The sequence below is a fragment of the Somniosus microcephalus genome, chromosome 27, assembly GCF_052327205.1.
Source record: "Somniosus microcephalus isolate GS21.2 chromosome 27, FLI_Smic_1.0, whole genome shotgun sequence".
NCBI classification, from domain to species: domain Eukaryota; kingdom Metazoa; phylum Chordata; class Chondrichthyes; order Squaliformes; family Somniosidae; genus Somniosus; species Somniosus microcephalus.
The window spans coordinates 37,332,769-37,353,574 of NC_141013.1; the positions used below are offsets into that span (position 1 = coordinate 37,332,769).

At 46.4% G+C, this 20,806-nt stretch overlaps 1 protein-coding gene across 4 annotated transcripts in view; it reads left to right on the forward strand.

Annotated features, from left to right (window-relative positions):
* The window catches only part of adamtsl3 (ADAMTS-like 3), a 782,675-nt gene that overhangs the window by 432,535 nt on the left and 329,334 nt on the right, over window positions 1-20,806 (forward strand). For all 4 annotated transcript variants that reach the window (XM_085968860.1, XM_085968862.1, XM_085968861.1 and 1 more), the window contains exon 8: window positions 4,056-4,130. In XM_085968860.1, coding sequence (XP_085824986.1) covers window positions 4,056-4,130 — 75 coding nt within the window. The remainder of the gene's footprint in view (window positions 1-4,055; window positions 4,131-20,806) is intronic.

The window sequence follows — 20,806 nt, forward strand, 5'->3', positions numbered from 1 at the left end:
TGATTTTTTTTTTCATTTTAAATTCTAATATATTCTAATAGTGTTAAAAATCTACAAGATTCCTCTATTTTTGGATTAAACCCTAAATGATTCTATGAAACAAATGAATCCTATATCACAAGGTCATTCTAAAGTTGATAGAACTATTTCAATAAGTGCTCGTCCTAAATAAGGTTACTTGTTACAGATAAAACGTGCAGTGAGCTTTACATTTATTATCCATTACCTCAACTAATTTATACCGTCTCTCCAAAGACTGTTGTGATCAAAATTATAGATTTGATTTTTCTTTGTCATATCCTTGATCGAGCTATTGCAAATGGGTTTTACTTACGTTGCGCGGCAAAAAAGTCTTTTAACGTTGATTTTTCAGCAGGTTTACACAGTGAATAGCTGAGCTAGCCAGACTGGGAAGGCCCCAGGTTTGATCCCTGGTCTATGCCGAGTTAGCTAATCTAATTCGGGTTGGCAGGAGGAATGGTGCAATTTGCCTCCAATTCTATAGGGCCTTGGTGAGACCACACCTGGAGTACTGTGCACAATTTTGGTCTCCTTACCTAAGGAAGGATATACTTGCCATAGAGGGAGTGCAATGAAAGTTCACGAGATTGATTCCTGGGATGGCAGGACTGTCGTATGAGAAGAGATTGAGTAAACTAGGCCTGTATTCTCTTGAATTCAGAAGAATGAGAGGGGATCTCATTGAAGCATACAAAATTATTACAGGGCTTGATGGGGTGGATGCTGGGAGAATGTTTCCCTTAGCTGCGGAGTCTAGAACCAGGGGCCACAGCCTCAAGATAAAGGGTAGGCCATTCAGGACTGAGATGAGAAGAAATTTCTTTGCACAGAGGGTGGTGAATCTTTGGAATTCTCTACCCCAGAGGGCTGTGGAGGCTCAGTCGTTGAGTATATTCAAAACAGAAGTCGATAGATTTCTGACTAGTAAAGGCATCAAGGGATATGGCGATAGGGCCGGTGAATGGAGCTGAGGCAGAAGATCAGCCATGATCTCATTGAATGGTGGAGCAGGCTCGAAGGGACCGAATGGCCTACTCCTGCTCCTATTTCTTATGTTCTTATGTTCCTCATTCCGGGTTTGGGCGGGGGTAGGGTGGGGGGAGTGGAAAAGAAAAGAAAGGAAAGCGGTCAAGGCGCCTGCTTCTGATCGCTCTCCAGCAACTCCTGATGCAGGTGCACGTGTGTGAATGTTAGACCAACGCAGAGTTAGTCTGGAGCCCAGCGACGAATCAGGAGGGAAAGGGAATGAATCTAGAATTGGAAAATAAAAAAATAAAATGGATGCGCAAGTGACTGCTTATAGGTCTTTAAGTCGTGGAACAATAGGTACGAAAGCTTAACTTGTTTTGAAATTCATCTTTGAAAGATTCATTTTAAACTGCTTAATGTCGCACCATAGTAAGAGAGAAGATGAGTTTCACTAAGAACAAAGGGGACGATTTTCCCAGCCTTGGGGAGGTGGGTTTGGAGGCGGGACTGCCAGGAAAATGGCAGAATCTGGGGGCGGGTACCCATCCCGCCCCCAGCCCGCCTCCATGCCATCTTCCCAGGAGGCGGGTACCCAATCAGCACCGGGTCCCATCATCTCGAGGCAGGAAGGGGATTAGTGCCAATTAACTACCTGTTAACAGGCAACTTTTTGGCTAATCCCTATTTTGATACCTAAAGTGTGGGCTTCCCGACGGCTCCGAACCTTGCCAGGGTCAGTGAGGCGAGCCGGGGGTCGGAGGGGCCAAAATGTCCGGTGTGCAGGTGAGTGATGAGTGCAAGTGTGGAGAGGTAAGTGTGTGAGGTGAGTCTAAAGTGTTTTAATAAGATTACTTACCTTTTCTTCTTCCTCCAGGCTTCATCCTTTTAGGCTGCGGAGCTGCCTCATCTCACCAGCAGAGATGACAGAATGGCTGCTGCATTCTCCAGTGTAACAGCCATCTGATTTCTGCTCAGGAAAGAGGTTTGGTGAGTCTTGAGTACAAGGACTCGCCTAAGAACAGAGATTGTCAGTGTTTAATAGCTTCTCAAAGCTGTCAAACGATGACAATTCATCTGTCAAAAAATGTTGACAGATGAAACGTCATACGCTGACGTTCTCTGTCACCGACTTTCCCTTAATTGGCCTGCTAAGCCCGCTGGGCGGACTTAACAAGGTCAATCAAGGGGAAAGAGCGTGGGTTGGCCGGACGTCGACGGAGGCGGGACTAAAACCTGACAAGCAGCAATCCCGCCTCCATCACGTCCCCATTGATAAAATCCCCCCCATAGTGTTTGTATTTGTTATCCGCAGCCTAATTTCCAGCCCAATTTGATGTGACTGAAGTCCTTATTTTTAAAAAGTAACCTAAAAATAAAGACGGTCACTAGTGACTGCCAGATCCACATAATGTTCCCATCATTTTGGTTGTGTAGATGGACAGAAGGGCCATGGGTTGGAGCTAAGGAGAAAGCCATCAAGGACATGGAAGACATGGGACACTTTTCAGTCTTGCAAAACATCGACATTTTAGATTCATGAGATCACTAAAAAATACTCTTTATGCTACATCAGGCTGAAATTTCGCCTGAAACAATCCTGCAGTAACACTGCAATAGATTTTTCTGACTATTAGGTCTGTCCAGATGATTAACAAGATCCTTATTGTTAAATACTACCTGGTGCTTGTAATAATTCAGGCATTTCATTTCCCCCCCCCCCCACTGCATGTCTAATATGATTGTAAATAGAGCGCAGAGTCAGTCACGTCAATGCTTTGCATTCTCTGTATGAGGTGGCGAGTTGTCCGACCACTCTACTACATGCGATTCAAACAGGCGTGATAAAGCAATCAACGGTAAAGAAGCATTGATTCCAAACATGCCAAGTGTAGAATGATTTTCAAGCTGTTCTAAATTTACAGTGTAATTTTTATTACACCTTTGCATTAATTGGCTTCATGGTGAGTGTTATATTACTGCTAGCACAGCTAAGATATGCTGTGCTCTGTTTAAGTGACACCAATGTAATGATTTAAAACTTATGTACCTGACCATACATTGAAATCTGATTCATTTTTTTAATAAATTTCAATTGTACAAAAGATTTAACCATTTTGAAACATCTCAACAGGCTTAGGATATTCTTTTTTGGATATTTAAATCCCTAAAGTTTTTAAAGTTACTTTCATGTTGTAATGTAAACACAACTTTATTTCCATAAAAAACGTGCCATGTACTTCCAACCTCCTGGTATGGAATTTGGCACAACCTCAGCTTTGCTAAGTGCTATGATGAGTGAAAACAGAAAAGGCAACTTCAGCACTTAATGTCAAGGGTAATAACTAGAAGGAGCAGCAGGAATTTGACAACTTTTTTTTTTCAGATTCAAAATTGTGGCAGCAAAACTGGATTTGAACTTTTTTTCCCCCAAAAGCCAAAATTAAACAGATGTATGATTAGTGGTGCAGTTACCTAACCCATTCCCAAAACCTTTGGATTTTAACATAATCAAATAATATGGTTATCAGATGTCACAGCCCAAAGAATACAAGGTTATTTTTCATGAAAACTTTTGTATTATTCTACCCTGGTAAGTAAAGCACACAGCAATACTGTCCAAAAATGGATGGTTGACTGACAACCTCACAAGCCATTTGTACTTTGAATGTGCTGAACCTAGTTCTTGAAATGTAGTGATCATATGCATGATGTCATCTCACTTTGATTCTTTTTATTTGTTAAATGTATGGCAAAGCAATCATTGCTAATGACTTATTGCAAATCATGCTTGCTGCTGTCACTATTTGGATTCAATAGGTACTTAAGCTGTAGAGTGAAGCCACAGACAAGTTCTGCTCAGATTGATCCCTTGCGTTCTGGGTAGGAGCCAGATTCAGATTCAATGGAGTATGGTGTGGAATCACACTTTTTGACATTCTTGACAGCTCACTCCTAAAACGAAGTGCCATGTGAATATCCAGTTCAGTGTGATGGATTAATAAATGCTAACTGCCAGTCAAAGCTCATCAGACACACAACTGATTTTAATTTCTGTGACCATTCAGTGGAAGACACAGTGATTGCAGTTCCATATGGGAGTCGCCATGTGAAGATCACGGTGAAGGGACCTGCCCACCTTTGTAAGTGTGATTTTTAAAATGCTTTTTCTTGACTAGCTAATGCGGAGGCATATAAACAAAGCTTTATCAATCATCAGTAAATACAGCGTAAAGGCAAAAACAGGAAATGCATGGTATGCCTCCTCAACCTTGAACAAGCACAGACTTGCATGCTGTCACTCAGTTTTGATTAAGCAATCACCCTTTGTTGCTTGCACTAACTAGGGTAGTTGCATTCTGACAAATAACAGGAACCGTGCCAGTGTTTATACAAACACATCTTCAAATGTAGCAGTTATTTTCTAAACTGCTGGTGTTATCAGTAACTGTGATATTTCGGACACACAATTAAATAACTTAACTCAGTTTAATTTCACTCATTTGATCATCTACCTGATAAATTCTATAATTGTTGTACACAACCTGTTGACTCCACACGTGCATGGTCAGAATGTTGTGTTCAGTGATTGTAAAATCAGCTTTCCATAAAAACACAATTGTTTGCTGCCTTCAAGATGCACCCCTCAACAATTTCAATTTCTACTACAGTACTTAAATGAATTCTTGGAAAACATGTATGTTCTAAAGTTGTTTAAATGTAATTAGTTCCAGTGGTGGTGATACAATTTTTCTGATCAGAACTTCTGATCTTCTAGCCATTGTGCAATTTAAACTTCTCCCCATTGTTTTAAGTCCCACGTCGTAGATCCATGACTGAGAAAGCAGCTGGTGATCTGTTACCAGGCCCCTTGTAATGTCTATCGTAAGTCAGTCCCTGGGAGGCTCTTCATCCTCTAGGAATACCTCTCTCCCTCTTCATGACTCTCCCAGACAGCCACACTAACTAAAATAAAAACAGAAAATACTGGAAGACACCCAGCAGATCAGGCAGCAACTGTGGAGAGAGAAACCGTGTTAACGTTTCGAGTTGATGACCCTTTATTTCAAAGTTCCAGCATCCGCAGTATTTTGCTTTTGTTGCAGCCAAACTAACTATCTAGGAACTTGTAATTTGGAGAACAAGAAAGGTAATGTGCATCCTGCCATTGACTTGAGCTAACTGGGTAGCAGTGAGTACAAACGGAGCAGAGTAATCTTCTTCAAGGTTGATTGTCTTGGTTTAAATTTCCATCCAGCAATTGCAGTAAAACCTGGCAGAAATGTTTGAGTAGTTTTTCCGGAAGCATGGTGCTGTAAGAAGGATGGAGAAATGCATCTTTCTCTTTCCTGACTGGAGTCTGGTTATCCAACCATGTTTTCAAATGACTTTTAATGAGAGGATAGAGAAAGAAGAGGTTGATGTTAAAGGAATGTCTGTTACCCAGCATCTACTTCTGTTTGATTGAGCTTCGTGCTGCATTTCTGGCCTCAACACCTTTCATTACTGCTAGTTGTCCCAAATGCAGTGACGGTGGGTAAGCAAATTTAACGCTTGCAATGGCCCATTAGTACTTGCCAAAAGAAGTACCAAAGCCTAAAACTCCAGGTTATGTGTTTCACCATCTCAGACTAGGACTGTGAATGTACACCAGGCTTTCTTCAAGCAACTATTGCAACAGATTACAATGCAAAACCACATCCTAAATAGGCACGTGGCCACGAATCTCAGACTCTGCTAATCTTGATTTAGCCAGTGCCTGATACGGTAACCATTTGTGCCACAATCCTGATACCTGATTCTGCTGACCATCATGGGCGATGCTTTCATCTCAGTTATCCAAAGTATTTCTATATTATTAATCCTGCCGACTGGTTAATTCGGCTGAATACCAGTTGCGGGTGGGGGAGAGAGATCCGATCTGATTGGGTCAAAACTCTCTCTCCCTCCTCTGAGTTGCAGAATGTGGTACAGTGACCAACGTACAGTGAATGATTCAGTAAAATGCTTTTGTGGTTTGAATGGGAATTACCACATTTTCTCTTTTACCAATGGTTATATGCCTCACTGAAAAGATGAGCCAAAAAGAGCAGCGCTACAGATTCAATGCAACCCATTGGGAGAATCAGCCATGATGGGGACAGAGAGCTTTCTTTTTCTCTGTTTACCCACATTGTTACAAATTGAATGAAAAGAGTAAATGATATTTGATGCTAATTAGTGTAGGTTGATAGATTAAACCACCACAGGCTACCTTGTGGCAGTTAGCACTTAAACTGCAATTGTGTCGAGGATCAGATCAGCAACAAAACGTATATGCTATTATTTTAACCTGGTTATGGGGGCATCTGTACATTGTATAGGAGTGTGGCGTACCGATCACAGAAAGGACACAATCCGCTTTTCGGTCCGTAGACTATAAATCAGGCGTCATGCCTTTAAGAAGGATCACACCTTTAAGAAACTCGATCTGCAACATAGTTAAGCCCAGAGCGGGGGAGGGGCAGTCTAAGCTGTGGACTGATGAAAGACAGTCGGACTTGGTGTAGTCTCTGACGCCATTTTTGTGTTCAACATGTGGTCTCAACAATTAAACCTTTTCTGTTGAACCTCTCCGAGTTCAGTATATTTTGTTAGGAGTACGTAGACTCCTACAGGAGGATGGTATTCTAGTTATTTCCTGATCTTTTCCCCACTTAACTATTATGAATTTTCCATATTTTTCCTTTGCAAATAATACTGATGTGGAAAATATGAAAGAATTCCAAATAAATACAATAATGTTGGGATAATCACACTGAAATTCCTTGGGGTTACCGAGCAGTTTCTTACTGTAACTCTGACAGGAGACTGGCGGAACGCCCAAGAAAAATGGTGGAGGCCGGTTGCACTGGATCCCCGGCCATTACTGAGAGTTTCCTGGTCTTGTAAGGGGGTAGAACCCCCGTCTAGCCATTGCAAGGCAAATGACGTTAAGGGGGCAGAGCTGGGGCGGTACTGCCTATGCCAGATGCTCTGCTCCTTAGGCTGGACTGGGAGCCACTATCACTGGAGGTCGGTAGGCTGAGTGAAGTGTACCAGCTTCCCCGTGGGCCTGAGGGGATGACTGGGGTTGGGTACCGCTGGAATGGGCAGGCAGAGGCGACATTTTCTGGGTGAATGGGGTAGGTGCACCAGACATGTGTGTGCTTGGCTGCCTTGTGCTAATTAGATGCTTTCCGATTTCTCTTACAAACTCCATTAGGGTCAATGCTGGTAGGAACGGGAATGGTAGCATAGTGGTTATGTTACTGGACTAGTAATCCAGAGGCCTGGACTAATGATCCAGAGACGTGAGTTCAAATCCCACCACAGCATTTAAATTCAGTTAATTAAATAAATCTGAATCAAAAGCTAGTATCAGTAATGGTAACCATGAAACTATTGGATTGTCGTAAAAACCCATTTGGTTCACTAACGTCCTTTAGGGAATGAAATCTGTCGTCCTTACCTGGCCTGGCCTATATGTGACTCCAGACCCACAGCAATGTGGTTCACTCTGAAATGCCCTTTTAAACTCTAGAGAATATAGGCCTAGTCTACTCAATCTCTCCTCATATGACAATCCCCCCATACCTAGCCACTCAGTTTTAAAAAACGCTAAGAATAAAACCAGATGGATCAACCTCAGCACCGACTAAGGACACGACAGCGGCACACCCAGCCCAGTCGACCCTGCCAAGTCCTCCTCACCAACATCTGGGGACTTGTACCAAAATTGGGAGAGCTGTCCCACAGACTAGTTATACTCACAGAATCATGGCCTAGAAATTGAGTGAGGTTAGCGCCCATTTTGAGGCGCTAGAGGGCCTAGCGCCGCAAGTACAGCCGATTGAGAAATTCACTTGGGCGCTGCCATCGGCGTTAGCCGGTTGCGCTGCGCCGGCACCGATGACGTCATCAGTGTGCGCAGCGTCCCGGTTGCCGTGGCAACGCGCCCGAACGCCGAAATTGAGTTGCGGCCGCCTCGCCCGTGGCAGCCGCAACCAACGATTTTTCAAAAGTTCGCTACGGGTCTTAGCGCCGGCGCATTAAGGTCGCCCGGCGGCCGCCTGCCCGCACCTCCCTCCCCGGACTCCTCCAACACCCCCCCCGCGGCACAGATGCGTGTGGGCCGCGAGCCCGGCACTTCTCCGAGGTGCCGGGCTCATTTTTCTCCACAGATCAACAGCCAGCGGTCGGGTGCAGGCAGCTCCTCCTTAACGGAAGGCGGAGGCCTGCACTTCCCCAGCCTGCCGCACTGCATCGGGTGCCGCAGCGGCGGATTAGCGCCGCAATGCGGCAGTCAGCGCCCATTGCGAGGCGCTGACACCCTCCAGTAGCGCCAGCAGCCGTCTGGGCGCGGCGCTACTGAATTTTTGGCGCGCGCAGGGGGACTTAGTGCCGGCGCTAAATTTCTGGCGCTAAAGCCCTGGCGCGGCGCCAACTCAATTTCTAGGCCCATACCTTTCAGCCAATGTCCCAAACTCCTCCATCACCATCACAGCGCAGTGGTATGCAGCCGGGAAGGAGTGGCCCTGGGAGTCCTCAACATTGACTCCAGACCCCACGAAGTCTCATGGCATGGGCAAGGAAACCTCCTGATTGCCTCCCTCAGCTGATGAATCAATACTCCTCCATGTTGAACACTACTTGGAAGAAGCAAGGGCACAGAATGTACTCTGGGTGGGGAACTTCAATGACCAACACCAAGAGTGGCACGGTGGCACCATGACTGACCAAGCTGGCTGAGTCCTGAAGGATATAACTGCCAGTCTGGGCCTGCGACAGGTGGTGAGAGAACCAACACAAGGGAAAAACCTACTTGACCTCATCCTCGCCAATCTACCTGTCGCAGATGAATCTGTCCATGTCAGCATTGGTAGCAGTGACCACCGCACAGTCATTGAAGTCCCGTCTTCACACAGGACACCCTCCATCGTGTTGTGTGGCACGACCACCGTGCTAAATGGGATAGATTCAGAGCAGAGCAGCTCAAAACTGGGCATCCATGAGACGCTGTTGCCCATCAGCAGCAGCAGAATTGTGTTCCACCACAATGTGTAACCTCATGGCCCGGCATATCCCTCACTCTGCCTTACCGTCAAGCCAGGGGACCAACCCTGGTTCAATAAGGAGTGTAGAAGAGCAGGAGCAACGCCAGGCATACCTAAAAAAAAAAAAGCTGCAACACAGGAGTACATGCATGCAAAAAAGCAGAAGCAGCATGCTATAGACAGAGCTAAGTGATCCCACAATTAATGTATCAGATCAAAGCTCTGCAGTCCTGCCACATCCAGTCATCAATGGTGGTGGACCATTAAACAACTAACGGGAGGAGGAGGCTCCATGAATAACCCCATCCTCAATGATGGTGGAGCCCAGCACGTGAGTGCAAAAGACAAAGTTGAAGCGTTTGCAACCAGCTTCAGCCAGAAGTGCCGAGTGGATGATCCATATCGGCCTTCTCCTGAGGTCTCCACCACGCAAAGGCTGTGGGCCCCGACAACATCCCGGCTGTCGTGCTGAAGACTTGTGCTCCAGAACTAGCCACGCCTCTAGCCAAGCTGTTCCAGTACAGCTACAACACTGGCATCTATCCGACAATGTGGAAAACTGCCCAGGTATGCCCTGTCCACAAAAGCAGGACAAATCCAATCCTGCCAATTACCGCCCCATCAGTCTACTCTCAATCATCAGCAAAATGATGGAAGGTGTCGTTGACAGTGCTATCAAGCAGTACTTACCAATAACCTGCTCACTGATGCCCAGTTTGGGTTCTGCCAGGACCACTTGGCTCCAGACATCATTACAGCCTTGGTCCAAATATGGACAAAGGAGCTAAATTCCAGAGGTGAGGTGAGAGTGACAGCCCTTGACATCAAGGCAGCATTGGACCAAGTGTGTCAATGGGAATCGGGGGGAAAATTCTCCACTGGCTGGAGTCATTCCTAGCACAAAGGAAGATGGCTGTGGTGGTTGGAGGTCAATCATCACAGCCCCAGGACATCGCTGCAGGAGTTCCATAGGGCAGTGTCCTAAGCCCAACCATCTTCAGTTGGTTCATCAATGACCTTCCCTCCATCATGAGGTCAGAAGTGGGGATGTTCGCTGATGACTGCACAGTGTTCAGTGTCATTCACAACTCCTCAGACAATGAAGCAGTCCATGCCTGCATGTAGCAAAACCTGGACAACATTCAGGCTTGGGCTGATAAGTGGCAGGTAACATTCACTCCACACAATTGCCAGGCAAAGACTATCTCCAACAAGCGAGAGTCTAACCACCACCCCTTGACATTCAACGGCATTACCATTGCCGAATCCCCCACTATCAACATCCTGGGGGTCACCATTGACCAGAAACTTAACTGGACCAGACACATAAATACTGTAGCAACAAGAGCAGGTCAGAGGCTGGGTATTCTGCGGCGCGTGTCTCACCTCCTGACTCCCCAAAGCCTTTCCACCATCTACAAGGCACAAGTCTGGATGAGTGCAGCTCCAACAACACTCAAGAAGTTCAACACCATCCAAGGACAAAGCAGCCCGCTTGATCGGCACACCATCCACCACCTTAAACATTCACTCCCTCCACCACCGGCGTACCGTGGCTGCAGTGTGTACCATCTACAAGATGCACTGCAGCAACTCGCCAAGGCTTCTTTGGCAGCACCTCCCAAACCCGCGACCTCTTCCACCTAGAAGGACAAGGGCAGCAGGCGCATGGGAACACCACTACCTCCAAGTTCCCCTCCAAGTCACACACCATCCTGACTTAGAAATATATCACTGCTCCTTCATCGTCGCTGGGTCAAAATCCTGGAACTCCCTCCCTAACAGCACTGTGGGAGCATCTTCACCACACGGACTGCAGCGGTTCAAGAAGGCGGCTCACCACCACCTTCTCAAGGGCAACTAGGGATGGGCAATAAATGCTGGCCTTGCCAGCGACGCCCACATCCCAAAAACTACCGGGCGATCCTGCTGTTGTCGTCGGGATCAGGTCCAGAGGAATTTCAGGCCAAATATGCAAATCGAAACCATCTTTTCCTTTTCTATCTGTTTACTATAGATTTTTACATAGAATGTACGGCACAGAAACAGACCATTCAACCCAAATGTTCTATGCTGGTGTTTATGCTCCACGTGAGCCTCCTCCCACCCTCTTCATCTCACCTTATCAGCATATCCTTCTATTCCTTTCTCTCTTGTGTTTATCTAGCTTCCCCTTTCCACATTCTCACCACTCTTTGGGTAAAGAAGTTTCTCCTGAATTCCCTATTGGATTTATTAGTGACTATGTTGTATGTATGGCCCTGTGGCGGAGCCACTAAGGGATTCCGATCAATTGTATATAATTCCCTTTAATAGTATGTTAGCTACAGCCTGAGTCTGTATCTTTGTTTTCACTGTTTACATGTACAGAGCGTGATCACTTTAATAGCGCGGGTAAACGCAATGACGTCACACCGTTCATCACGTGATCCCCCACCGGCGGGAAAAATGTGATGACGTCATGACGTCAGCCACGGGACCGCCCAAGCAGTCCTCGTGGAGCCTCCGAACTGACTAGACCTATATTCGATGTTCTCCTGTAGTTATCCGTTAAACTCTGTTAGTTTTCATTAAACCTCGTTTATTTGATCACCTGAGTGGACCTCAGTCTTTTGGATAGGAACTAGACATTCCTACAGCCCCTTGTTTTGGTCTCCCCCACAAGTGGAAACATCATCTCTGCATCTACGCTATCAAACCCCTTTCATAATTATAGAAACCTCGATTAGGCCAGCCCTCAGCCTTCTCTCTCCTGGAGAAAAGTGCTCCAGCCTGTTAAGCCTTTCCTGAAGGAGTGAGCCTTTGGCGCAGTGGTCGCATTCCCGTCTCTGGGCCGGAAGGTGCAGGGTTCGAACCCCCTACTCCAGACAGTCCCAGCGAGTGGAATCAGAGCCTCCAGCGGGACACTCGTGTCCGGTGGATGTGGGTGGCCACCCCTCATCGTATGGGTTGTGGGAGCCCATAAAACCCTCCCGCCGTATAGGACTAGCCATCCTATTGGCTGGTGTAACGATGGTTACGGCCATGGAAGGTCAGACTGTTACTCAGCCCGAGAACCCTTCCACTACTCCCCAAAGGGAACAGCGAGAGGACACAAAAAGAAGAAGAAGCCTTTCTTGATAAGTATAACCTCTCAGTTGTGGTATCATCCTTGTAAATCTGGTTTTCTGTGTGTTCTCTCCCTCGCTGTGTTGTCTCCTGTCTGAGACATAGATTGAGTTAAATATTTCCCTCTGGCTGTTTCAGTCCTCTCTCATCTTTGTGAATTTGGCTCTGACAGTTTCCACTCTCTCCCCCCCCCCCCCCCCACCCCAAATAACCTGACATCATTCTGTTTGTTCCATTTCTCCAAATAATCTCTCTCTACACTTTAAGTCTGTTTTATTCATTTTCCCTCTATTTCTGGGGTTTTTTCCTCTCCACTTGCTCTCACATGTCTTCCTGCATTTTGTTCTCCCTCATGTATTGAAAGTCTATCTCCACCAATCAGTTCACAGCACAAGGCTGTGGCAGCTGGCAAAAGCTCACCAATAAATAGTTTTCACAAATCAGATGACATTAACAGCTCATCACTTTTTTTGTCACATTGCAAACATTTCAGGATATTGTGACTGTCAGGTGAGTGCCGATTTCAATATTAATAAGGTATGTTCAGGATATTGCCCCTCCCTTGCATACACTGTGTACATGGGAAAGGATAGTATGTTTTGATTAACCTTAGCATGCACATTTAACAGAAATAATATGCTAAGTTTTCATCTTATTACATAATGTGTTCTTGAATTGGATCATAGGATTGGGCAGGAATTATCATAAACACATATTTAAACAAAGCGGCTGCTAAGTCCCTCTTTAAAAAAAGAAAGACTTTCACAACTTCAAGACATCGCAAAGCACTTTACAGCCAATTAAGTACATTTTAAGTCTAGTCACTGTTGTAATGTAGGAAACACAGCAGCCAATTTGCACACAACCAGATCCTACCAACAGCAGTGTGCTAATGACCAGATAATCTGTTTTAGTGATGTTGGTTGAGGGATAGATTTGGCCAGGACACCGGGGAGAACTCCCCTGCTCTGCTTTGAAATAATGCCATGGGATCTTTTGCGTCCACCTGAGAGAGCGGACGGGGCCTCGGTTTAACGTCTCATCCGCAAGACGGCACCTCTGACAGTGCGGCACTCCCTCAGTACTGCACTGGAGTGTCAGCCTGGATTATGGGCTCATGTCTCTGGAGTGGGACTTGAACCCACAACCTTCTGACTCAGAGGAGAGAGTGCTGCCCACTGAGCCAAGGCTGACACTGCTATCAATAGACTGTATTATATCAGCATCTATGAAATTCTTAACCTAGTAACATGCCATCATAGTTGAATACCTTATATATTTTGATTTAAATCAAACACCCTTTTCAGCTGGAAAATTTATGAAATATGTGAATCATTTTCAAGGGGAAAATCAGCAGGAGGTACAGCATGTTGGAGTACTTCAAAGTAAACTGAGGAAGCATTGGGTACAGGGCAACGCAGTACTGCAGCTTACATAGTCTGTGCTGTTCACTGTTCTCCCACCTCATTTCCTAACTTTTCAAAGAAGTCTGTTTTTAATTTACATTCTGCTGATTGACTTCAATAAAATTATGTCTGGATGTTTTCTTTCCTGAAGATTTATGGTATTAAAAATGAGGATAATTTTGTGGGCAAACCCTCATGTGAGCATGTGCAGTGTACATACCTCATGGGCTCCCTAACACAGGCAGCTAAAGAACAGCGCAAGAGATCAGCAAAGATGAACATTGTCTGGTGCTGCTGATTAACCAGTTAGGTAGGTTCAGTAACTAACCAGTGATTAACCAGTTAGTTGGTTTCAATAACTAACTGGTGATTAACAAGTTAGGTGGGTTTGGTAACCAACTGGTGATTAACCAGTTAGGTGGGTTCAGTAATTAACCAGTGATTAACCAGTTAGTTGGGTTCAGTAACTAACTGGTGATTAACCAGTTAGGTGGGTTCAGTAGCTAGCCGGAAATTAACCAGTTAGTTGGGTTCAGTAACTAACCAGTGATTAACCAGTTAGTTGGATTCAGTAACTAACTGGTGATTTACCAGTTAGTTAGGTTAGTAACTAACCAACGATTTACCAGTTAGTTGGGTTCAGTAACTAACCAGCAATTAACCAGTTAGTTGGGTTCAGTAACTAACCAGCGATTAACCAGTTAGTTGGGTTCAGTAACTAACCAGCGATTAACCAGTTAGTTGGGTTCAGTAGCTAGCTAATACAGGATATAATCCATTTCCCCACCATGAATAACATGTTGAACTTCAACTCTTGGAAAACGCAGGTCATACCAGAAGCAATGGAGCCAAGTGCACAAGCACTTCAAGTCATGATTAGAATCTTTTAATAAGTCTCAGGCCAGTGTAACAGGGCAGTCTACATGTTTGACCAAGGTAATGTTGAGCTCATCATCAATTCTGCAGCCTCTTGCCAATGTATTTGGCCACTGCTGTCACGTCTAATATTGGTTCACACTAATTTTCGGTGCTTGGTTCCACGTGATGTTGGGACAGCTGCAAGGTCAGGGCAACAGTATTAGCTGATGCAATCGCCTGTTAAATCCAACGATGATTTTAGTAGATAGGATTTTTTCAAAGCATCAGCTTTGTACCCACTATTTTCCTACATTCTGATGCTGACTGAAATCAGGTGTCTTCATTCCCAGGCTCCGCAGGCTTCCTAGAATGCTTCATGTATTTCCTGAATAGGCAGAATACTTTCTGTCCAACCTGAAGTCCTTTCTTTTGCCTGCCATTCACTAAATACACATGTAGCGGAGTCTCCCTCTCAGAGGCCTAGTGTGCGTCAGTAAAATGATACTGCTCCTTTCTTTCTAGTTCTCACAGCAAATCTCTAGGTGTTATTGATAGGAATAACACTGGAAGATCTTCCTTGCAGTATTATTCCCTGAATCTCTTTGGAGAACTAAACCAGAGGGCAACAGAAATATTTTGCTGACTTATAAAATGCGGGATGGAGACTGAGTGGAACCTTGAGTGGGTGAGGTGGTATAGAAACATAGAAACATAGAAGATAGCAGCACGAGTAGGCCATTCGGCCCCTCGAGCCTGCTCCGCCATTCAATGCGATCATGGCTGCTCATCCAAATTCAGTACCCGGTCCCTGCTTTCTCCCCATACCCCTTGATCCCTTTAGCCTTAAGAAATATATCCAACTCCTTCTTGAATATAGTTAATGAATTGGCCTCCACTGCCTTCTGTGGTAGAGAATTCCACAGGTTCACCACTCTCTGGGTGAAGAAATTCCTCCTCATTTCTGTCCTAAATGGCCTACCCCTTATCCTTAGACTGTGACCCCTAGCTCTGGACTCCCTGACCATCGGGAACATCCTTCCTGCATCTAGTCTGTCCAGTCCTGTCAGAATTTTATAAGTTTCAATGAGATCCCCTCTCATTCTTCTAAACTCCAGCGAGTACAAGCCCGATCGACCCAATCTCTCCTCATACGTCAGTCCTGCCATCCCAGGTATCAGCCTGGTGAATCTTCGCTGAACTCCTTCCATGGCAAGAACATCCTTCCTCAGATAAGGCGACCAAAACTGCACACAATACTCCAGGTGTGGTCTCACCAAGGCCCTGTACAACTGCAGCAAAACATCCTTGTTCCTGTACTCAAACCCTCTCGCTACGAAGGCCAACATATCATTTGCCTTCTCAACCGCCTGCTGCACCTGCATGCTTACCTTCAGCGATTGGTGCACAAGGACACCCAGGTCTCGTTGCACTTCCCCTTCTCCCAATCTATTGCCATTCAGATAATAATCTGCCTTCCTGTTTTTGCCACCAAAGTGGCTAACCATGATGGGGACCCATTGCTGTTGGGTTCTAGGGAGGGATCAGAGATAATGTCCCGGATATTAATATGAAGACGGCTTCCGAGCGGTTGGGAGTGGCAGGCGGAATTGCACGGGCGAGACCCAGAAGTGAAGTCAGCGCATCGGGCTCTCCGATTTCACCTTTGATTTCCGGGTTTTGCGTCTCCAAGCTGCGCAGCGGGCACCCGCATGATGCAATCTCAACTCTAAAGGGCCAATGTAGAAATGGAATTTGGAGGAGCCAGGAGGTGTTTAGGATGGATGCACAGAGAGAAAGGGCAGCACCCAGATTCAATGATGCTTCCCTGGAATTACCGCTGGGTGCAGTCAGGAGGAGGCGGGACCTACTTTTCCCCAGCAATGGGAGGAAGAAACCTGCGGCTCCCACCAAGATGGCGTGGTTGGAAGGGGCGAGCTGAGGAGGTGAGCAGCAGGAGCATCGTGTCCTGGTCTTGGATGCAGTGCAGGAAGTCAGGAAAAGTGAGTCCATTTGCTGATTCATCTACATCCTGTGGTTTAACCCCCCCACCTTTCACTCTGTTTTGCCAAGCATGCTCCATCACAGCACATCACTCCTCACACCCACTCCACTATCAGCACCACCCAGCCTTCACTTCCTATGCACTTCGCCACATCCCCATTTATTCAACCACCGCTGACACTCGCCCCACTCCTTATGCAATGTGATGCATCTATCTCATAGGCACCCTCACTGAATGCACTGCATCTATCGTGTGAATACCCCACCTTCAGTCACTCCAAGGTCTGTTTTTTCACCCTTTCTAGGAGAAGAGAGTGCAAAACACAAGGGGGGGGGACAGGGACAGAACTGGAGGTGGGCCGCCACAAATAGTCTAGCTCATAGATGCACCGGAGGATGCCCTGGAGATAAGTGGCACATCTGCGTCCCTCTCAATTGGAGATGGAGAGACACTGAGCTCACAGATAGCTGGTGGGAGAATTACAAATACCTCTGATACACATTTGCTGACTTTATTTCATTTGATGAACGAAGAGAAGATTAATTGTCAAGATTGACTTTGCCACAACTAAATCATATCCTTTTCTTTGTCTTCTAGGGTCTTCACACAGACAATAAGTGTCACATGACATGCAAGAGCACGATTCCGCAGAGCACCTCATTCCTTCTGACGGCGCACAGTAACGGGGCGTACAGCCATGCACCAGTGCGAATACTAACACTTCAGTGGGTCCAGTTAGAGAGTTAGTTGGGTTTTCATTTTGTGATTCACAAGTGAGCACGAGCAGACACTGGTGGCAGGGGCAGCTGCGGAGAGCCCATGTCGGGGTGGGTTGGAGAGTCTGCGTTGGGGAGGTGCAATCCTCTCCAAGCTCTGCTCACCTGGACACAGATGCTGAACCCAGGGGAGCCATCGTTGAGAAGGAGAGTGCTAGAGGTGCATCAGTAACTTAGCCAGGTACTGACAGACGTTCCACACACACGCTCCGCACTAACAGAGAGAATAGAAGAGTCCAACTCGATCACTAGCGCATTGGTGGTGCTGGTAATTGCGAGAATGCCTGCCATGGAGAGTAGCCGCCTCCATGGAGCTTCAAGCATGGCTCTCATATGAGTCCGTGCCTGCCATGACCACGGCTGTGCAGACTTTGGTTGCCAACATGTCTGCTAACTTAAACAGGATGACAGATACCTTCTCCATGACCTTACAATGTGCCACTGATCTCCACCAAGCTGGTCTACAGCAGAGTGGTAGGAGTGATGTGGTGCTGGCCCAGGAGAGGGATGATGGCGAAAGGAGACATGGAAGTGGGAACTCCACTCAAAGCGCTCCCACTTCTTACCCGTTGCCCCCCTCCCCAGTCAGTACCTGACATGTTGCCTTTTCTCCTGATGACCTCGTCTGCTCCTGCACAGGTGCAGCTGGAGCAGTCTCTGGCGGGGCTCCCAGGGGGTGTCGGCCAAAAGCATCTTAACAGTCAAGGCAGAGATCGGAGCAGTCTGCCTCTACCTCTACTGAAGCCGCATGGGATGCATCACATAGAAGCAATAGGAAGCGTCTTTATCTTACGTGGGATTGAAGTCTTCGTCCTCCTCCTCATTCTCCTGCTCCTCAATGTTCTCCTCATCTGAAGATGAGTGGTGAATGTAGTCCTCCACCTGCAGTCCTCTCTGCTGTGCAGTGTTGTGCAGGATGCAGCGCACCATTATTATTCTGGCCACCCCCACTGGTGAGTACCGGAAGGCACCTCCATACCTATCAAGGCACCTGAAGCGCATCTTCAACATTCCGATGGCTTGCTCTATGACACACCTGGTGGTCATGCGGCTCTAGTTGTAGCGCTCCTGTGTCTCATTGGTGAGGTTCCTCACATAGAAACATAGAAGATAGGAGCAGGAGTAGGCCATTTGGCCTCTCGAGCCTGCTCTGCCATTCAATTAAATCATGGCTGATCATCCAAACGTAGTACCTTGTCCCTGCCTTCTCCCCATATCCCTTGATCCCGTTAGCCTTAAGAAATATATCTAACTCCTTCTTGAATATATTTAATGAATTGGCCTCTACTGCCTTCTGTGGTACAGAATTCCACAGGTTCACCACTCTCTGGGTGAAGAAATTCCTCCTCATTTCTGTCCTAAATGGCTTACCCCTTATCCTTAGACAGTGACCCCTGGTTCTGGACTCCCTGGCCATCGGGAACATCCTTCCTGCATCTAGTCTGTCTAGTCCTGTTAGAATTTTATAAGTTTCAATGAGATCCCCTCTCATTCTTCTAAACTCCAGCGAGTATAAGCCCAGTCGACCCAATCTCTCCTCATACGTCATTCCTGCTATCCCAGGTATCAGTCTGGTGAATCTTCACTGCACTCCCTCCATGGCAAGAACATCTTCCTCAGATAAGGCGACCTCACAGGTGTCATAAGTCAGGTTTGAAGTGGGTATCCCCTGTATCCTATCAGCCAGCTCTTAAGACTGCTTCCTGGAACAAAAAGGTCTGGAATGTTGGACTGCCGCTGCATGAAAGCATCATGACAGCTCCCGGGAAATCTGGCGCGCATCTGCATGAAACTTTTCTTCTGGTTGCACACCAGCTGTGCCTTGACTGAATACTATCCCTTGCAGTTGATTAAACCTCCTGGTTGCTGTGGTGGTGCTCGGATTGCCACGTGTGTGCAATCGGTGGCACCCTGCACCTGTGAAAAGCCAGCCAGAGAGGCGAATGTGAGTGCTCAGTCATTTTGGCTATTGTCATCACAGGGCAAATTTACATAACTCCCAGCCCTGACAAACAATCCATCCGTCACCTGCCTTTATGCATTTATGTGCAGCAGACCACGAGACCCTCAATATATCTCTAGTAGCGTCCTGGAAGGAACCAGTGGCAAAAAAAAATGAGGGCGGTGGTGACTTTCACAGCCACTTGTAATGCGTGGCTGCCAGGTCCAACATAGATACATAGATACATAGAAGATAGTAGCAGGAGTAGGCCATTCGGCCCTTCGAGCCTGCTCCACCATTCAATGAGATCATGGCTGATCATCCAAATTCAGTACCCGGTCCCTGCCTTCTCCCCATATCCCTTGATCCCTTTAGCCTTAAGAAATATATCCAACTCTTTCTTGAATATACTTAATGAACTGGCCTCCACCGCCCTCTGTGGCAGAGAATTCCACAGGTTCACCACTCTCTGGGTGAAGAAATTCCTCCTCATTTCAGTCCTAAATGGCTTACCCCTTATCCTTAGACTATGACCCCTGGTTCTGGACTCCCCGGCCATCAGAAACATCCTTCCTGCATCTAGTCTGTCCAGGCCTGACAGAATTTTATAGGTTTCGATGAGATCCCCTCTCAATCTTCTAAACTCCAGTGAGTATAAGCCCAATCAACCCAATCTCTCCTCATACGTCATTCCTGCCATCCCAGGTATCAGCCTGGTGAATCTTCGCTGCACTCCTTCCATGGCAAGAACGTCCTTCCTCAGGTAAGGCGACCAAAACTGCACACAATACTCAAGGTGTGGTCTCACCAAGGCCCTGTACAACTGTAGCAAGACATCCTTGTTCTTGTACTCGAACCCTCTTGCTACGAAGGCCAACATACCATTTGCCTTCTTAACCGCCTGCTGCACCTGCATGCTTACCTTCAGCGACTGGTGTACAAGAACACCCAGCTCTCTTTGCACTTCCCCTTCTCCCAAACTATTACCATTCAAATAATAATCTGCCTTCCTGTTTTTGCCACCAAAGTGGATAACCTCACATTTATCCACATTATAGTGCATTTGCCATGTTTCTGCCCAATCACCCAACCTGTCCAAATCGTGCTGGAGTTTCACGACATCCTCCTCACAGCATACCCTCCCCCCCAGCTTTGTGTCGTCTGCAAATTTGGAGATATTACATCCAATTCCCTCGTCCAGATCATTAATATATATTGTGAACAGCTGGGGTCCTAGGACCGATCCTTGCGGTACCCCACTAGTCACTGCCTGCCACTCGGAAAATGACCCGTTTGTTCCAACTCTTTGCTTTCTGTCCGCCAACCAGTTCTCTATCCAAGTCAATACCTTGCCCCCAATCCCATGTGCCTTAATTTTGCACGCTAATCTCTTATGCGGGACCTTATCGAAAGCCTTCTGAAAGTCCAAATACACCACATCCACTGGTTCTCCCTTATCTATTTTACCAGTTACATCCTCAAAAAATTCCAGTAGATTAGTCAAGCATGATTTACCTTTTGTAAATCCATGTTGACTTTGTCCGATCCAGTCACTGCTTTCCAAGTGCTCTGCTATTACATCTTTTATAATGGACTCTAGCATTTTCCCCACTACCGATGTCAAGCTTACCGGTCTATAATTCCCCGCCTTT